Below are 15,320 nucleotides of genomic sequence, written 5' to 3' on the forward strand. Positions count from 1 at the left end.
TCTTCTGCCTACATGTTATTTTATTGGCAGGAGAAGGGAGCGAGAGTGAGGAAGAAAACACATTTCTCTGACTTTGTTAAAACATTCAGAAATCGATAGGCCGAGCTACAGCAGGAGCAAATTACCCATCCGAAGGAAGGCCTCTTGTCTAATGGATGAATGAGATGCTCTTAGACATTCTTCCTTCTCTTCTTACGGTTACGGCCACGATAATTGATTTGTTTTGTGCCATTCTCTTTTTGTAGTTAAAGAGAATGACTTTCTCCAACAAATGTTAAGAGTTCAAAATTATTTTGGGTGGGAGGGAGGAGAGTTCAATACTGATAGCCTTGTTGATATGAAGATATAACTGTTATGGTTGTAAATCATGATGGGTATAAAGTGGGTGACTGATCCAGTTTTACTTTTTTGTGTGTGTGTGTGTGTGGTCATTAAGCGAATCACGGGCACTAAGCAAACCCATTGTTCGCTATGGGGCATTTTTGCTGAAAACCAGAGATAAACTTCATTTTGGAGCAAAAATGTAAATCATGGTCCTGTAACCACAAGACACTGCAGTTGTAAATGTGGTCACGGAGGGGGAGAGGCCTTTGGAACCAGGCCCTAAGTACCTTTTGGGGGTGTGTGTGCATCATAATCTTGGTAATTAAGGGACCAGTCGTAAGTCAAGGACTACTGTATTAGATGGAGAATGGAGCATGGTCTGGGAGCAGGCAAGAATACAGTGGGAAACTGCCATTAGGCCTCAATTGGCGAAATGGACAGGCTGGTTGGTCGGCAGCCTCCCTTTCTTACAGGCCTGACCTCCGCAGGGGAATCAGGAAAGTCAAGATGGGAGTTGCAGCAGTGAAATTCCCAGACCTCCATAAAGCAAATCGAAGTACAAACCAAGTGTTATTAAAAGAATTCAAAGCGCCTTTTGTTTTTAAATTGTATTCTTTTATTTGAAGTCAAAATGAAAAATAAAGGTTTGTTTAAGGAAAAGCGACATTTTACGTGGGAAAGGACAACACATCTGAATAAGAAAACAGGGAAAAAAAATGCAAACCGTTGCTGCTATCAGAAGAGCAAGTCACAAACATGCTGTTAAGAAGCTGGTCCGTTGCACAACTGCTTTTTTTTTTTTTCTTCTCTGCTTGGTTTTAAAACATTTTGGTGTACAACACGAGAGGCAGTTATAAAAACGACACATAGTCCTTCCTTTACAACGAGGCATGACTATTTGGAGCGCGTTTTACAGAAACTGTAAATGCTCACCTTGATTCTGTCTGGTGCAAAGAGGAACTCTGGTAAGCATAAACAACCAACCAAGCAAATCCCAGAGAATACATTGTGGTCCATGCAGAAATGCCCCAATTCCATAAAAGACACATGCACACATACTAGGTTTTCTTTTAGTGGCACGGCTTTGGAGGGGACGATGTCATGTATGTCACCTTGACGTGACAACTGAGAGCGTTTTCATGGTTTATTTACTTATTTACTTAGGCTGGTACATGCAACAAAACTGTCATCTTTGGAAACTCGAAAAAGGAAGGACACATGATAGTAGAACACTTGGCTTTTGTGTAAACCTCCTTGGCTGCTCTTTTTTTTTTGTGTACAACCCTGTCTGCAGTTATTGATTCAGACTAATGAATTTGAAATGTTCTCAGTGGTAGTTTGAAGCCTACAGAGTACATTTCTTTTGTCTTTAGAGTGCTGCAAAGTGACTTCAGTAAAAAAAAATCTGTTACCATATATACCGACGTGCAAAGACTCAGTTTGGAAAGGAAGAGGAAGCAGCATTATGTAGATGCACCAATTTCATTTCATGGCTCACTGTACTTCCATATGGCTCCCCTGAATCTCCCAGTCTATGACCGAGGACTGTTGATGGGGCTTGATCAGCACTCGGCTGATCACGAAGCATATAACTATTGTCGCAGTTCTCTACGGAGACTCTATTACACATTGTACTATTTCCTTCCAGGGTTGACAACATACTGTGAAACTCAGGGAAAAGGAGTGAGAACTAGTAGTCAAACAACTTCAAGGCAGACAATAAGAAAGCGAACTGCCGCAACTTTATGCCAAATCTCTCCAGATTTTTCTGCCTTTGCCTTTCACCGCTTCATATCCTACTTTTTTTCTTCTTTGAAATTTTCACCTCTCAAAGTGAGGATATTATCACCTCTACCCAACTATGGTTTTTTTTGAGTCTTTTCCATTCTCTCAACCTTATTGCTCTTTTTTCAAGCAATATCCCAGAGAATCCCTTTTTTCTCCTAATCAACTCAGTGGGATACATGAGTGCTTTATTTTTACATTACACGCTTGAATCAGATGAGGTTGAGATACAGAAAAAAAACCCTTCCCTTTTTATGACCCTGTAGTCCCTAATTAGGGTAGAGTTGGGGTGGAGATGAGCGTTTACTGGCCAGATGCCTATGTGGAGTTCACAGCAGATATTTTCTCTTTGTGCCTTAGGGGAGAAATATCTGCCGCTACCTAGGATTGAACTCTCAACTTCCAAATGGGAGGCAAGCGTCTTCACCACTAGGCCACCACACTGCTTGAGATTGGTCTAAAATCACCTACAGTAGTAGGCTTCATAATGGAGTGGGATTTTGCTCAGCCCAACAATCTAACAGCTACACAACATTGCTGCTTGGGGAAATATGAAGATACAGATGGAGGAAGGCATCCAGAAATGCATAATCAGCGATGGGTGTGGTAAACTGCTAATTTATGCCACTGTGTCATGTGAGATAGTGCTGAGTGTGTTTTCTGAGCAGCTGCAATGACACACATCCATGATGACAGTAGGGCATGTTGTCACCACTCATCAAAGAACTTGTAAAATGAGCATGCAGCTGAAATGCAGGGTAAACCAGCTGAAATCCATACAGGTAGTCCTCGACTTATGATCACAACAGGGACCAAAATTTCTGCCGCTAAGCAAGGCTGTTGTTAAATGAGTCAATCATATGACCTTTTTTGCCATGGTTGTTAAGCGAATCACTGCAATTGTTAAGCGAATCGTGCAGTTATTAAGCGAATACCCCATTTACTCTGCTTGTCAGAAGCCAGCAAATGATGATCATATGACCCTGGGATGCTGCAACCATCGTAAGGTACATGCCAGTTCCCAAGCACTCAAATTTTGATCACATGACTGTGGGAACAGTCATAAGGATAAAGACCGGTTGTAGGTCCTCTGATTGGTTGTAAGTTGAGGACTACCTGTAGTCTTTCCAGTGCTAAAGATTTGCAGGCCCCAAATCCCAGATTCAATCATTTGGACTACTGTATCAAGGAAATAAAGCTATGTGATTACAAGAAAGAGATTCATTCATTGGAGATTCATTCACTACTCTAGGGCAGCTTCGTACAATGATATAGTAAGCCATTCAGAGTCACCTCATGGTGAGGTTGAAGGCAAACAAATTTAATAATAATAAAAAAATAGAACTGGAACAAGAGAGGTTTTTAAGGGTATTTTGTAGGTTAAATGCGGGTAGCCCATAAAATTCTACATAATAACCTGCTTCCTGAAACATTTAGTTCTCCTGCAAATGAGGAGACCTCCTATTCACTGACAGAGCAAAAACAATTAATAAATGCTCAGCTTCTTTTGAGACCACGCCAATTACTACCTTTCCTTGGCTTGGCATAAAAATGCTTTGGAATCAGTCGATTTTTCAAAGAATGCTAGAATCAGTTGTAATGGGGAAAGGCAGCACATGTATATATGGTAACATCTAGCTCAATTCCAAAAGCATGGACCAAAAGTAAATTGTATGGAACTGAACAAGTGATCTGAATCTAATTTTGGAGAGTAAAATCGACTGAAAATGCAATTTTAAAAAAATACTTTTATGTTTCTAAAATTTCAAAAGGAAATCTTTATCCATGATACCTTATTATACACAAAATCATACTCTTAATTAAAAACAAAAATAACTTATGGCTATGAATACCATTCACTCAAATAGATTTAGTATATTTTAGGCTGATCAAATTTTCCATTAAAAGAGTATTTTGTACATTTCAAGTTATCAAAAATATATGTCAAAAATTAGATTCCTTTAATATTCTGTGTAAGAGCCAGTCCTCTTTTCAAAACACACACGTGGAGAGGCACGCAAAATACAGCAGTATTTTAAACATTTTTTAAAGAGACATGTACATGAAAATACTATTTGGGAGGCAAAATTCCCCGAGGAGGACAATTAACACACAGTATTTATAATATTGTGCATCCATGTATGTACAGAAATTTAAAGCACACAAAACTGTGCATTTAATGTACAACTGAAAGTTTTAACATACACTCGGTTGCAAGATCAGCAACAAATTACAATAAGAATCAGAACAAGGACAAGCATTCAATGGCCAAATTGCTTTATATAGAACAAGGCTGGATGGTATTCAACAAGATTGGCTGAAAACACGTTGCCTGCCTCCCAAGTTGCTGCACGCACACACACACACGCACGCACACGCACACACATACACAACCAAAGGGGTGCATTTTTGGATCTCATGCTGGTTTAGTGGCAATCTTCAAAATATTGCCATTGCAGGTAGCCATTCCGGCTGTTTTGAGATCAAGCTAATCCTGCTGTTAATATCTTACAAATCTCATTTACAATTTTTTCCCCCCTTTCCTAAGATTTTTTTTCCCTCCTAAGGGAGAAGAGTAGGCATTATTCTGCCTAGTGGCTAAACTTTCAGACAAAAGAGTAAACATTGGGAAATATTACCTGGTTTCTTCCTTTAGATAGCTTCTTTGCTACCCAAATATACCATTTTTCGTAACATTCATATTGTTTCCCTGTCCACCTGAGCAAATTAACAAAACAATGGTTGGTCCAGCTCACCAATCACTTGACTTAGAAGATACCCTCTGGCTTCAGAGGAATTATTCTGGAATAGCTGATTTAGGAATTTATCCCAGTTATCTTCCAGATTTTTTTAAAATAGGAAAACAACCCCCCTCCCCAAAGTGGCCTGGTAACCATGCCTGCCCATCCCTCTTAGTAAGTGTGAGATAGGTTGTTCTTTTTTCACCCTCAATTATCTCCTCCTCTTGGATTTGAGGAAATGTAAGGAAAAATGAAAAATAAAACTCAAAGTGGGCCAGAACTGGGACACATTTCTACTGTATGCATACTGTGGAGCAGGGGTCTCCAACCTTGGCAACTTTAAGACTTGTGGACTTCAACTCCCAACTGGCTGAGGAACTCTGGGAGTTAAAGTCCACAAGTCTTAAAGTTGCCAAGGTTGGAGACCCCTGCTGTGGATCATTTGGCTTTTGTCATCACTTGTACTGAAGAAAACATGGAGATTGTAACTGCGGCACTAATTCTGGCTGTTTTACTAATTCAAGGGATTTTTTAAAAAAATTGTAGGACAGTAACATCAGGAGAGCTGTTACTGCTACATGGGGTGAGATTGCAATGGGTGAAAGAAGAGGAAAGCAGATCATCTGCCACAGGAACCACATACAAATTTAAAAAATGTGCGTGGTCTGGGTGCATTGTGTGGGTGGGGGGTGGGGAGGGGGGTTGTTCCTGTTGATGGGAAAAGTACACTCCTCCTGAAGAAACTCTGAATTGTGCAACATTTTTTTTCAAATATACCAGAAACCTTTCCATAAGGCAGCATATCTATATAATCTATATCTTTATTTATATCTACATGTATATAAACCCCGGTATCTACAAAATCATCTACATATCTATGCCTTCTATCTACATCCCATAACAGTCATGAGCCAAGCATTTAAAGAGTTGACCAGCAACTGAATACATCATTTTGGTGAGCATGTGTGTAAGATTTAGAATAAAAAGATGCATATATCTTTTCAAAGCATTAATATTTAAAGACTCTTGGTATTCATTTTGGGAATAAAACATTCCCTTCCCTGTATGTATGCATGCATGTATTTATGTACACCCATACATATGGAACTCCCTTTTCTCTTCACAGCATTTCAAATTTTCATTGGCTCCACTGGAAAAAAAATATTTACACTTCAACAAAGAAGTAGACATAACTTTCTGCATGCTTACGGTAGTTTCTAAGCATTAATGAAAATGTGGGTAACTAATCCAGCAGAAAACTGAGTGCTGTTGTTTTTGTGAGTGTGTGTGTGTGTGGGGGGGGACAGATTTCCTGCAAGTGAGCAGACACTAATGAATGCTAACTGCAAGTCTTGATAATAACATGGAAAACCTGGCATTTTTCCTTTAAATTGATAACTTGCTGCAAGTATTCACCTCTGCACATGCAAGAGATGACCAGTTCTTCTGTACACATCAGTGTAGCCAACAACTTCTGTAGAGGTGATTTAGTGCATTCAAATGGCTCCAGGATCTGAGTGTCTCCTGATAAGGTTGGGGTCTTGATTATTCAAAGACTTGTAAGCATGCTTGGTTCCTTCTGCTTTCCCTAGATATCAGTAGGCAGAGAACTACAGAGGTACCCATGCTCTTGTGAATAGTGCAAGTAGATACTTTACATTCTGTGCAAAAACTTTTTGATGATGGCCACATTGACTTGATGATGGCCTCATTGACTTGAGTAAAATTTTCATTTTGTTATCAATTAAACTTACCCAGAATGGCCTATACCCCTAACAGCAAAATCGTTTAATAGTACCGTCTCCTTCCCAGGTCTTGTAACATTGATGATTCCCATGATACATTTCCATCTAAGAAGTGGTCCAAGGCAGTATTCCACAAGGCTAACTTCCCATCAAGAGCCACCTGGAGATGAGATCCTATATGAACATCCGTCTGCATACTGAGGAGTTGTATAAATTAAAGAGGATTCCAGTCCCAATGGTGTAATTTACATTCAAAATATTGAGATCAGTAGATTTCACAAGAAACAAAGATGAACTGTAATTGGGGGATCATCTCTTCAAAATAACTAATCAGTGAATTATGATGAAGAACCCACGCCATTACTCCTGAGCCTGCCCACAAATTTATGTGCTCATTCTTCATTTTTGGTAGGGTGAACTGTCAAGTCCCATTGACTGAACAACTGAAAAGTAAAAGAAGGGATAAGGTGAAAGACTTCCTTCCAAATAAGATCGCCAACTGAAGTTGTCTCTAAAACCATACCTGTTTATATCACTTAGCTGGGTTTCCACCTGAAGAACATTGGGAATTACCAACCAATAATGTTCAAAAATGATCTTGAAGAGAGAAAGTGGTCTGATTTAATGATTTAGGGGAGCTATATCCTGAAAGACATCTATTCAAATGGTATAGCTGAAAAATGCTGTAGGAGCAAAACTGCTCATAATCTTGTAGATATAAAAACCACAAACTAAAAAACAAAAATAAAACAGTGGGTGTGATTTTTTTTTGCCTCCCAGTAAAATTTTGGGATCTTTTCAGTTATCTTTCCCACAGAAGGTTACAATGGAGGGAAAAGGGTAAAGTCAGATAATCTTCTTCAAATTTGTTTGCAGAGACCTTTTTGGCTGCACCACTTGCATCTTGTTATTCTTCAAAATCAACATTATTTTCTGAACAATTGTCTTTACTGATGTTGCGTTGCCCAGTCTGGTGAAACACAATAACTAGTTGTGTATAATAATAAATCAGCTCCTGGGGCCATGAATGCTACTCAATAAGCGAGGGACAAAGCTGACTATCTAGGATGGGAAAATTCCGTAGTGAAACATTTTAAGTTTCCTGAAAATTTCTTTTTCACATGAAAAAGATAACATTTCTTTCTGCCTTGTTAAGTATCCAATAAAGAGTCAAGAATCAGCCATCTAACTTTAGAAGTAGTGCAAGTAAGCATATATGCAAAAGTTAATTTTTACCCCCTATGTCTTTTCTTAGAAAACTATGCAGAAAATCTGCTCTCCATTTGGTAGAGACATGAGTTGGGACTTCTGCATGCAAAGTTTGTTTTGAAGAACTAGTCTTCCATTTGTGGTAAGTGTGATTGTATTTTGAAGGCAGGGCAGAGGAGCAGGGCAACTGAGCAACGTGATCTCTTAAAGGTCACTGCTGAACACTTCGGTGATGTTAGAACAAGACTGATCTTCTGCAATCCTGCCTTGACCCAAAGGGCTGTGCAAATCTGTATGATCTCCAGACTGGTTGCTACCTTCACTGGATAATGTGGTCTTGTAAGGCTCAACATATATTCTGCGGATGTTTGGCCTCAGTTCCTGGTATTTGTCTTTCCCTTCTTCTGGGAGACTTGAAGCATGAGGTAAGAAAGTAGTGCGGGGACAATCAATAGAAATGCTGATCTGCTCACCAGGAGTGGGCTCTTGAGAGTAGTCCATGGCTTGTGTGAGATGGGGAGTGTAGAGGCCTTCAGAAAGAGAGATAGATTGGGTTTCGCTGTGTACACGGAGCCAGCGATGGTGTCGGCTGAAATAATTGTAGTGCTGATGTTTCCCATGTTTTTTCTTCCCTAGGAAACTCAAAGTTTGCTTTGAGACGGAATTCTTTTCTGGGTTTTTTGGTGAAAGTCTTCCAATGGACAGACTCTGCATGTTGTCTGTAAACTGATCAACTTCTGTCTCTAAGACACTACTCCCTCTTGGGTTTTGTTTTGGAGTCAAGCAAGGTTTGATGTCATGGACTTGGAGGACATCTGGGGCGCTACCACTCAAACAACTCACAGCCTGATGGGAGATATCCTGGGAGGATGAATAAACCAAATCCAGTTCTCGTGGACTCAAAGCATCGCTAGAATCATAGTCACTGTCGGTTGGAAGGAACACCTCTGAGCAACCTTCTTCATCGGAATATGGCTGGGAATCTGCAAAGAGAATAAAAGGGGTTAACCCTGAACAGTCCGCATGTCTTAACTGTGCACCTAACTACCCTCTACAGAAAAATGAACCTGAAGCCTTGGTAGTACAGTGGTTTAATGCACCCTGTTATTAACACAGCTGCCTGCAATTTCTGCAGGTTCGAATCTTACCAGGCTCAAGGTTGACTCAGCCTTCCATCCTTTCTAAAGTAGGTTAAATGAGGACCCAGTTTGTGGGGGCAATAAGCTGACTTTGTATAAATATACAAAAGGATGAAGGCTATTGCTTAATGCATTGTAAGCCGCCCTGAGTCTCCGGAGAAGGGCGGCATATAAATCAAATTAAAAAAAAAAAAAAGGTTTCTTTGTTACCAAAAGGGAGTCCCTACGGATTTTACTCCGCTAGTTATTGCTGACTATAGGGGGCAATGTGCATTCCGTTTCAAGGCCAGTGAGCCAGTGCTATCCGAAGACATTTCCGCAGTCGTGGCAGCATGACACCACGAAGTGCTGTAACCTTCCCATCTATTTATTTATTCACATCTGCATGCTTTTGAACTGCTAGGTGGGCAGGAGCTGAGGTGAGGATGGGAGCTCACCCTATCACATGGTGCTCGGATCTCAAACCTGGGCTGCTGTCTTTCCAGCTAGTAAGCCCGGCTTAGTGTGATACATGAATTCAGCTGACGTCTTACTTCTTAACCTTTGAACCACTGCACTGCTGTTGTTACTGAATACATTTCTATAAATATGAAGAGGAGAACTTAAGGACCATTTCTGAAGTTCCCCTTTAGTAGAGGACATGGAGGTATGTATTACTAAAAATAGTGATGTTGATCAGGATGGGATTGGTGGGATCATGGTCCTTTGATGAGATAACTTTAACACTGCTTGCTCAGGTATAGCAGGATCCTCTTTTGTTCTGAGAAGGAAGCTAAGCATGCTGGTCTCAAGACTGCGTAGAATTACTTGCCCATTAAATACAGAAGGCTCCATTGAAGAAATAACAAGAGGGGCTTCTTCTGACATTTTTTTTTTACTCAGGAATAGTCTCTGCTTCTGAGTAAAAGTCTTATTTAGCCTCCCCCCCCCCTTTTTTTTTTGGGTGAAGCCCTTTCTAGGGCTCTGCAACCCAGCCTGTTATGGAGCTCAGCCTTCTCTTCTAAATTACTACTTGCTATAAACGTTGAACTTCATTCACATATTGTCCTAAATCAGAATATAGTTTCTTTAATTTTGGCTTAATAGGATGACTAAATCCAACTGCTTTGCATTATAATTTGTGGTCTATAGCTTAGTTTTATGGGTGAATTTAGTTAATGTAGCTTATTCAACAAGCCATGATTAAAAATATGGCTTAATGTGATACATGAATTCAGCTGACGTCTTCTTTCTGATAGGGCTACCATTTCTGGATTGTGAGATGGCCACTGAGAATCATTCTGATACTTTTCAGCCCAGAAATGCTAGTCCTATAATTTTTGAGTTACCTGTTTAGTGAAATCTTGGTTTTTGATTCTTGGACCATGTCCTGCATCTGCTTTTGATCTCTTGATTTTGTTTGATGCTTCATCTCTTGTTTGGCATGGACTTCGGATAGGTTGATGACCTCCCCATGAATTATTGGCTTTATGTATTCTTGACTTCTCTATCAGTCTTTATATCCAATTGTCCAGCCCCAGGACAGTAAGAGCTATTATACTTTTAGGCTTGCTTAAAACTATTCCTCTCATTTGTATGCTTTAAAACTCTGATAACATATGAGGAAACAAGGAATCCATTAGAAGAATGCCAAATGAATGGCTGTTGTGCTAGACATATTTTCAGAGCAAAAGTAGGTCATAAACAGTGCCTAATTCTGCAGTGCTTTTAGTCTGAATGGAAATCTGTATAAGATCTACTCTGAAATTTGTTAATGATAACAAACTAAAGCTATGTTTAATCACTATGATTACTCATTTAGACCCTGGATGCTAAATTCCACTAATATTAAGACAAATAGGTTAACAGATTTTTTTTCTCTTCCGTTCAAACAGAATTTAGAAAAATGCAATTATGTTGCTTGAAATCTGAATGATTTGCATAATATACTGTGCAGAGTTTTAACTCCACTAAATGGGACTATAACAGTGATGGCTAACCTTTTTTTCCTCGGGTGCCAAAAGTGTGTGCGTGCCCACACCCATAATGCAATGCCTCCCACGCACACCCTGTCCCTGCGCATGTATGCGCAACCTCCCCGTGCTATCCCGCCCCGTGCATAGGCCTGTGAGACCCTCCACATTCCCCCTGCACATGTGCGTGCAACCTCCCTGCACCCTGTTTTGGGCCTAGCAGGCCTCCCTGAAGCCTCCAGAGGCCAGAAACAGCCCATTTATGGACTTCCAGTAGGTCCGGTTTTCGCCCTCCCAGAGCCTCCGTGCGAGACCTGTACTTACCTGGCATCCAAAACAGGCCACGTGGAGACTCCTGGGAGGGGAGGGACGGCATGGGCATGCGTGCACATCTCCCACATGCACGGTAGAGACCCGAAAATCAGCTGGCTGGTGGGAGGCATGCACGTATGCGTGGTGGAGCTGACCTAGGGCGATGGCTCGCGTGGCTGCAGAAATGGCTCCACGTGCCACCTGTGGCATTTGTGCCTTAGGTTTGCCATCACAGGACTATAACCTGTTCAAAGACTTGATTATATTACTGTTGATAAATTTTGGTGTGCAGGGGTCAAGTATGTTAGACTGGACAGAATTGAAATTCTGTCCAGTTCATTCTGTTCAGTTCATTCTGTTCATTCATTGCTTCCATGAAAGCAGCTTTGTGCACTTGTGCGCGCTCGCCTGTCACTTCCACAGCTCAGTTCTGAACAGGCTGTGGCCCAGTACTGGGCTGCGGATTGGAGGTTGGGGATCCCTGGTTTACATGGAATAAGGGGTCCAAGCACTAACCCTGCTCTGGAGCCTTTCTAGTGATGTGAGTTGTGGGTGCCATTAAAAGAGAACAGAGAAAGGGATAGATGGGTGGATGTACATAGGTAAGACTCAGACCCTGATGGGGAAAATCGGCCCTTGGAATGATTTTTTCAACACTGGCTCTTCAAGAAAATTGAGCCTGGAACCTACCACACTGGGAAGCTAAAAGGGATTATGACAAGGTTTGGGAGAGGCTTCCTTGGAGTCTCGGTGACACAGTGATTAGAGTGCAGTACTGCAGGCTACTTCTGCTGACTGCCGGCTGCCTGCAATTTGGCAGTTCAAATCTGATCAGGTTCAAGGTTGACTCAGCTTTCCATCCTTCCGAGGTGGGTAAAATGAGGACCCAGATTGTTGGGGGCAATATGGTGACTCTGTAAACCACTTAAACAGGGCTATAAAGCATTGTGAAGTGGTATATAAGTCTAAGTGCTGTTGCTTCCCCCACCCTACCGATGTTTCTGATGCATCATAAAATGTAGCTCAGTCTTTGGACCAATCAAATACAACCCCTGTTGTTACTCAGAAGGCAATTAACTTTTTCTTACTAAAGGGGGAAGCACAGAAAAGCTTGCTGCTTGTTTTTTCCGGCATTTTCTGGACTGCCTAACTTTAGACAGCCAGTCTAACCTTTGGGGACTTTTGCCAGCCGCAGGAGCTTGGATTCTTTGGAAAGTCCCAGGCTGGTACGTGATGCCACTCATCTGTTCCCAACACAAAACGGAGAGACCAGACAAGCGCTGAAAAAAAAAAAGCTCCCAAACCAAACCAAAATAAAAACAAGCCTTCAATCTCAGAACGCAAACATCAGCTGCATGGGCTTCCTCCAGTAGATTTATTCTGATGCTAGGCTGTTTGTGAAAGAGGCTCTGTATTTATGTGCAGATCTCAGTTTTCAGTCTGCATGACATGGGAAATAATTCATATCAATTTGTTACCTGAACTGTCTACTGGGGCAGGGAGGTAAAGAATATTGTGTATGGGCAGTGTGCTTCTGTATTTGTACGCTGGATGGATACAGGGGTCATATATATTCTGCTAGGACAAATCGGGCAAAATGGAAGAAGGTAGAAGATTAGGAATTCTTGTACTGCGGGCCACTGAGTTCAATGGAACGTTAACCCCCTCCTTGTGCTTAGCAGAACAGTTCTGCCTGGTCCTTTTCCGGATAGAAAGGATAATTGTTATCCAATACATATGGAGGGCACTGGTTGGGGAAGGCTAGCATACAAATTTTTACCATTTGATTCCTTTACTATTGTTATTATTATTTTTTAATCATGTGAAGCGCAGTGGCTCAGTGGCTTAATGACACTGGAGATGGTCTTTGCTCCAGCGGTTCGAGTCTTAGCACTGCGTGGCAGGGGGAAGGGTGAGCTCCCGTACCTTGCCTCAACTTCTGCCCACTTTGCAGTTCGAAAGCATGTTCTGTGCAAGTAGGTAAATAGGTACCACTTGGTGAGGAGATCAGTTGGTGCTCTGTGCAGGCAGTCAAATGGTTACGGTGCCTGTTTACGAGGCAGCTCTGGGGAAGGGAGGAGGCCTAGGATGAAACTGCAGGAAGAGCTGCTTGTTTTTCTTTCTGGTGCGAAGCCAGCTCGCCTGCTTGTGGCACATCATGGGAAGTGCGCAAGAGTGTATCTGACAGAGCTGGTAAACAAGCAGCCAATCTGCTACCAGAATAGAATGGAATGGAATGGAATGGAATGGAATGGAATAGAATAGAATAGAATAGAATAGAATAGAATAGAATAGAATAGAATAGAATAGAATAGAATAGAATAGAATAGAATAGAATAGAATAGAATAGAATAGAATAGAATCAGAAAGGGACCTTGGAAGTCTTCTAGTCCAGCCCCCTGCTCAAGGAGGAAAACCTATACTATCTCAGACAAGTGTCTGTCCAGTCTCTTCTTGAAAACCTCCAGTGATGGAGCACCCACAATTTCTGAAGGCAAGCTGTTCTGAAGGCAATCATAGCCTTGTAGTCTCCTGGCTAATGTAACAGTGCCATATAGTTGTTGTTGTTATCCATTGCTGCAGGTCTATGTATTACATATTTTGCAATCCAGTATTGTATAATAATTCCTTTAGGCAACTCTCATGCCTCCCCCCCCACAATGCATAATTCTTCATATTTTGATCAAGTTTTAAGAATGAAGAACAGATGGATCTTTAACATATAGTGATTGATCCAGAGTCATGTTAATAATTCTGTGGATGTCATCTCCAAATGCAACAATAACAAAACAAGTCCAGATCAAATATGTTAATATTTTAGTTCCTGAGTTATGTTTCCAATATCGGGAAGATGACATTTATTTAAACGAGGCTGAACTTTTGTGCTCATGTTAATGGGCTTATTGAGCAGAGGATCAGCTCTAGTCATTAAAACCTACATACACAAGCACACAGGGATAATGACTGAGAAAAAAAAGGCCAATAATTGGATGATTATGTACCACCGGCCAGCAAAAGTAGCACTGGTTAGCTCATGCATGGCAATGCAGAGATTTGTGGTGCAGTGTGAAAAAAGTTTTTGAGGGTTGGATATGTGTAACATACCCAGAGATGCTCAAGCAGAATAGTTTTAATACTGATTACAATATAGCATATGAATTGTGCTTATGCTACATTGATCATATTGACGGGGGAATTTAGGAGTCAAGGCTGCCAAATTAGAGAAGGGAACTCTTCAGAATAGCAACAGCACTTAGACTTATATACTGCTTCACATTACTCTAAGCAGTTTACAGAGTCAGCATAATGCCTCCAACAATTTGGGTCCTCATTTTACCGACCACGGACAGATAGAAGGATGAGTCAATTTTGAGTCAGTGAGTTATAGATTGTCCCATGTTTTCCCCAAAATAAGAACCTGTTTTATTTTATTTTGCCACCAAAAAAGGCACCAGGTCTTATTTTCGGGGTGGGGGGGAGATGTCATCCACTGACTCACCTTACTTGTGCATGTTGCCCCCGGCCTCCTTTTCGCTGTCAGAGGCCTTCAGGAATTTCTTCGGCCGGCAAGGCCAGCAAGGCATTCCTGAAGGTCTCTGCAGCTGATAACAGAGCTCCAGATTGATCCGGAGCTCTGTTATCGGCTATAGAGGCCTTCAGGAAAGTCCTTTAAGAAAGGCCTCTGCAGCCGATAACAGAGCTCCGGATTGATCCAGAACTGTATTATTGGCTACAGGAAAGAGGCCTTCAGGAAAGCCTTGCTGGCTGCAGAAGAAATGAGCTGAGGTGTGCAAGGCCTGGCTGCAACTATCCGAAGGTAAGTAGTAGGGCAGTGCCACCCCACATCCCCACTCTAGCTTAATTTTTACCTGTGCACCAGGGGTGGGTTCTACTTACCTTTACTACCGGTTTGCAACGGGATCGCTTCGCTCACACATGCGCCTTGCTTCTGAGCATGTGCATAAGCTTCTGTGCATGCGCAGATTGCTTCTCATGACATCAGAGTCACTGGGCGGATTTTCCCACTGGTTTTACTACCGGTTCTATAGAACCAGTCCGAACCGGGGGCAACCCACCACTGCCGTGCACCCTGGAGTGGGTGGGGTCTTAATT

The 15,320-nt window shown here is 41.5% G+C and overlaps 1 protein-coding gene across 1 annotated transcript in view; it reads right to left on the minus strand.

The window, feature by feature from the left end:
- Positions 1-8,008: 8,008 nt before the first annotated feature.
- ANKFN1 (ankyrin repeat and fibronectin type III domain containing 1) overlaps positions 8,009-15,320 on the minus strand; it is a 129,550-nt gene continuing 122,238 nt past the window's right edge. Inside the window, exon 17 of the mRNA XM_070934819.1 lies at positions 8,009-8,787. Within this exon, the coding sequence (XP_070790920.1) occupies positions 8,009-8,787 (779 nt within the window). The remainder of the gene's footprint in view (positions 8,788-15,320) is intronic.

The sequence above is a fragment of the Pituophis catenifer genome, unplaced genomic scaffold (assembly GCF_029215685.1).
Source record: "Pituophis catenifer annectens isolate HBS135680 unplaced genomic scaffold, rPitCat1.0.hap2 SCAF_2, whole genome shotgun sequence".
NCBI lineage: Eukaryota > Metazoa > Chordata > Lepidosauria > Squamata > Colubridae > Pituophis > Pituophis catenifer.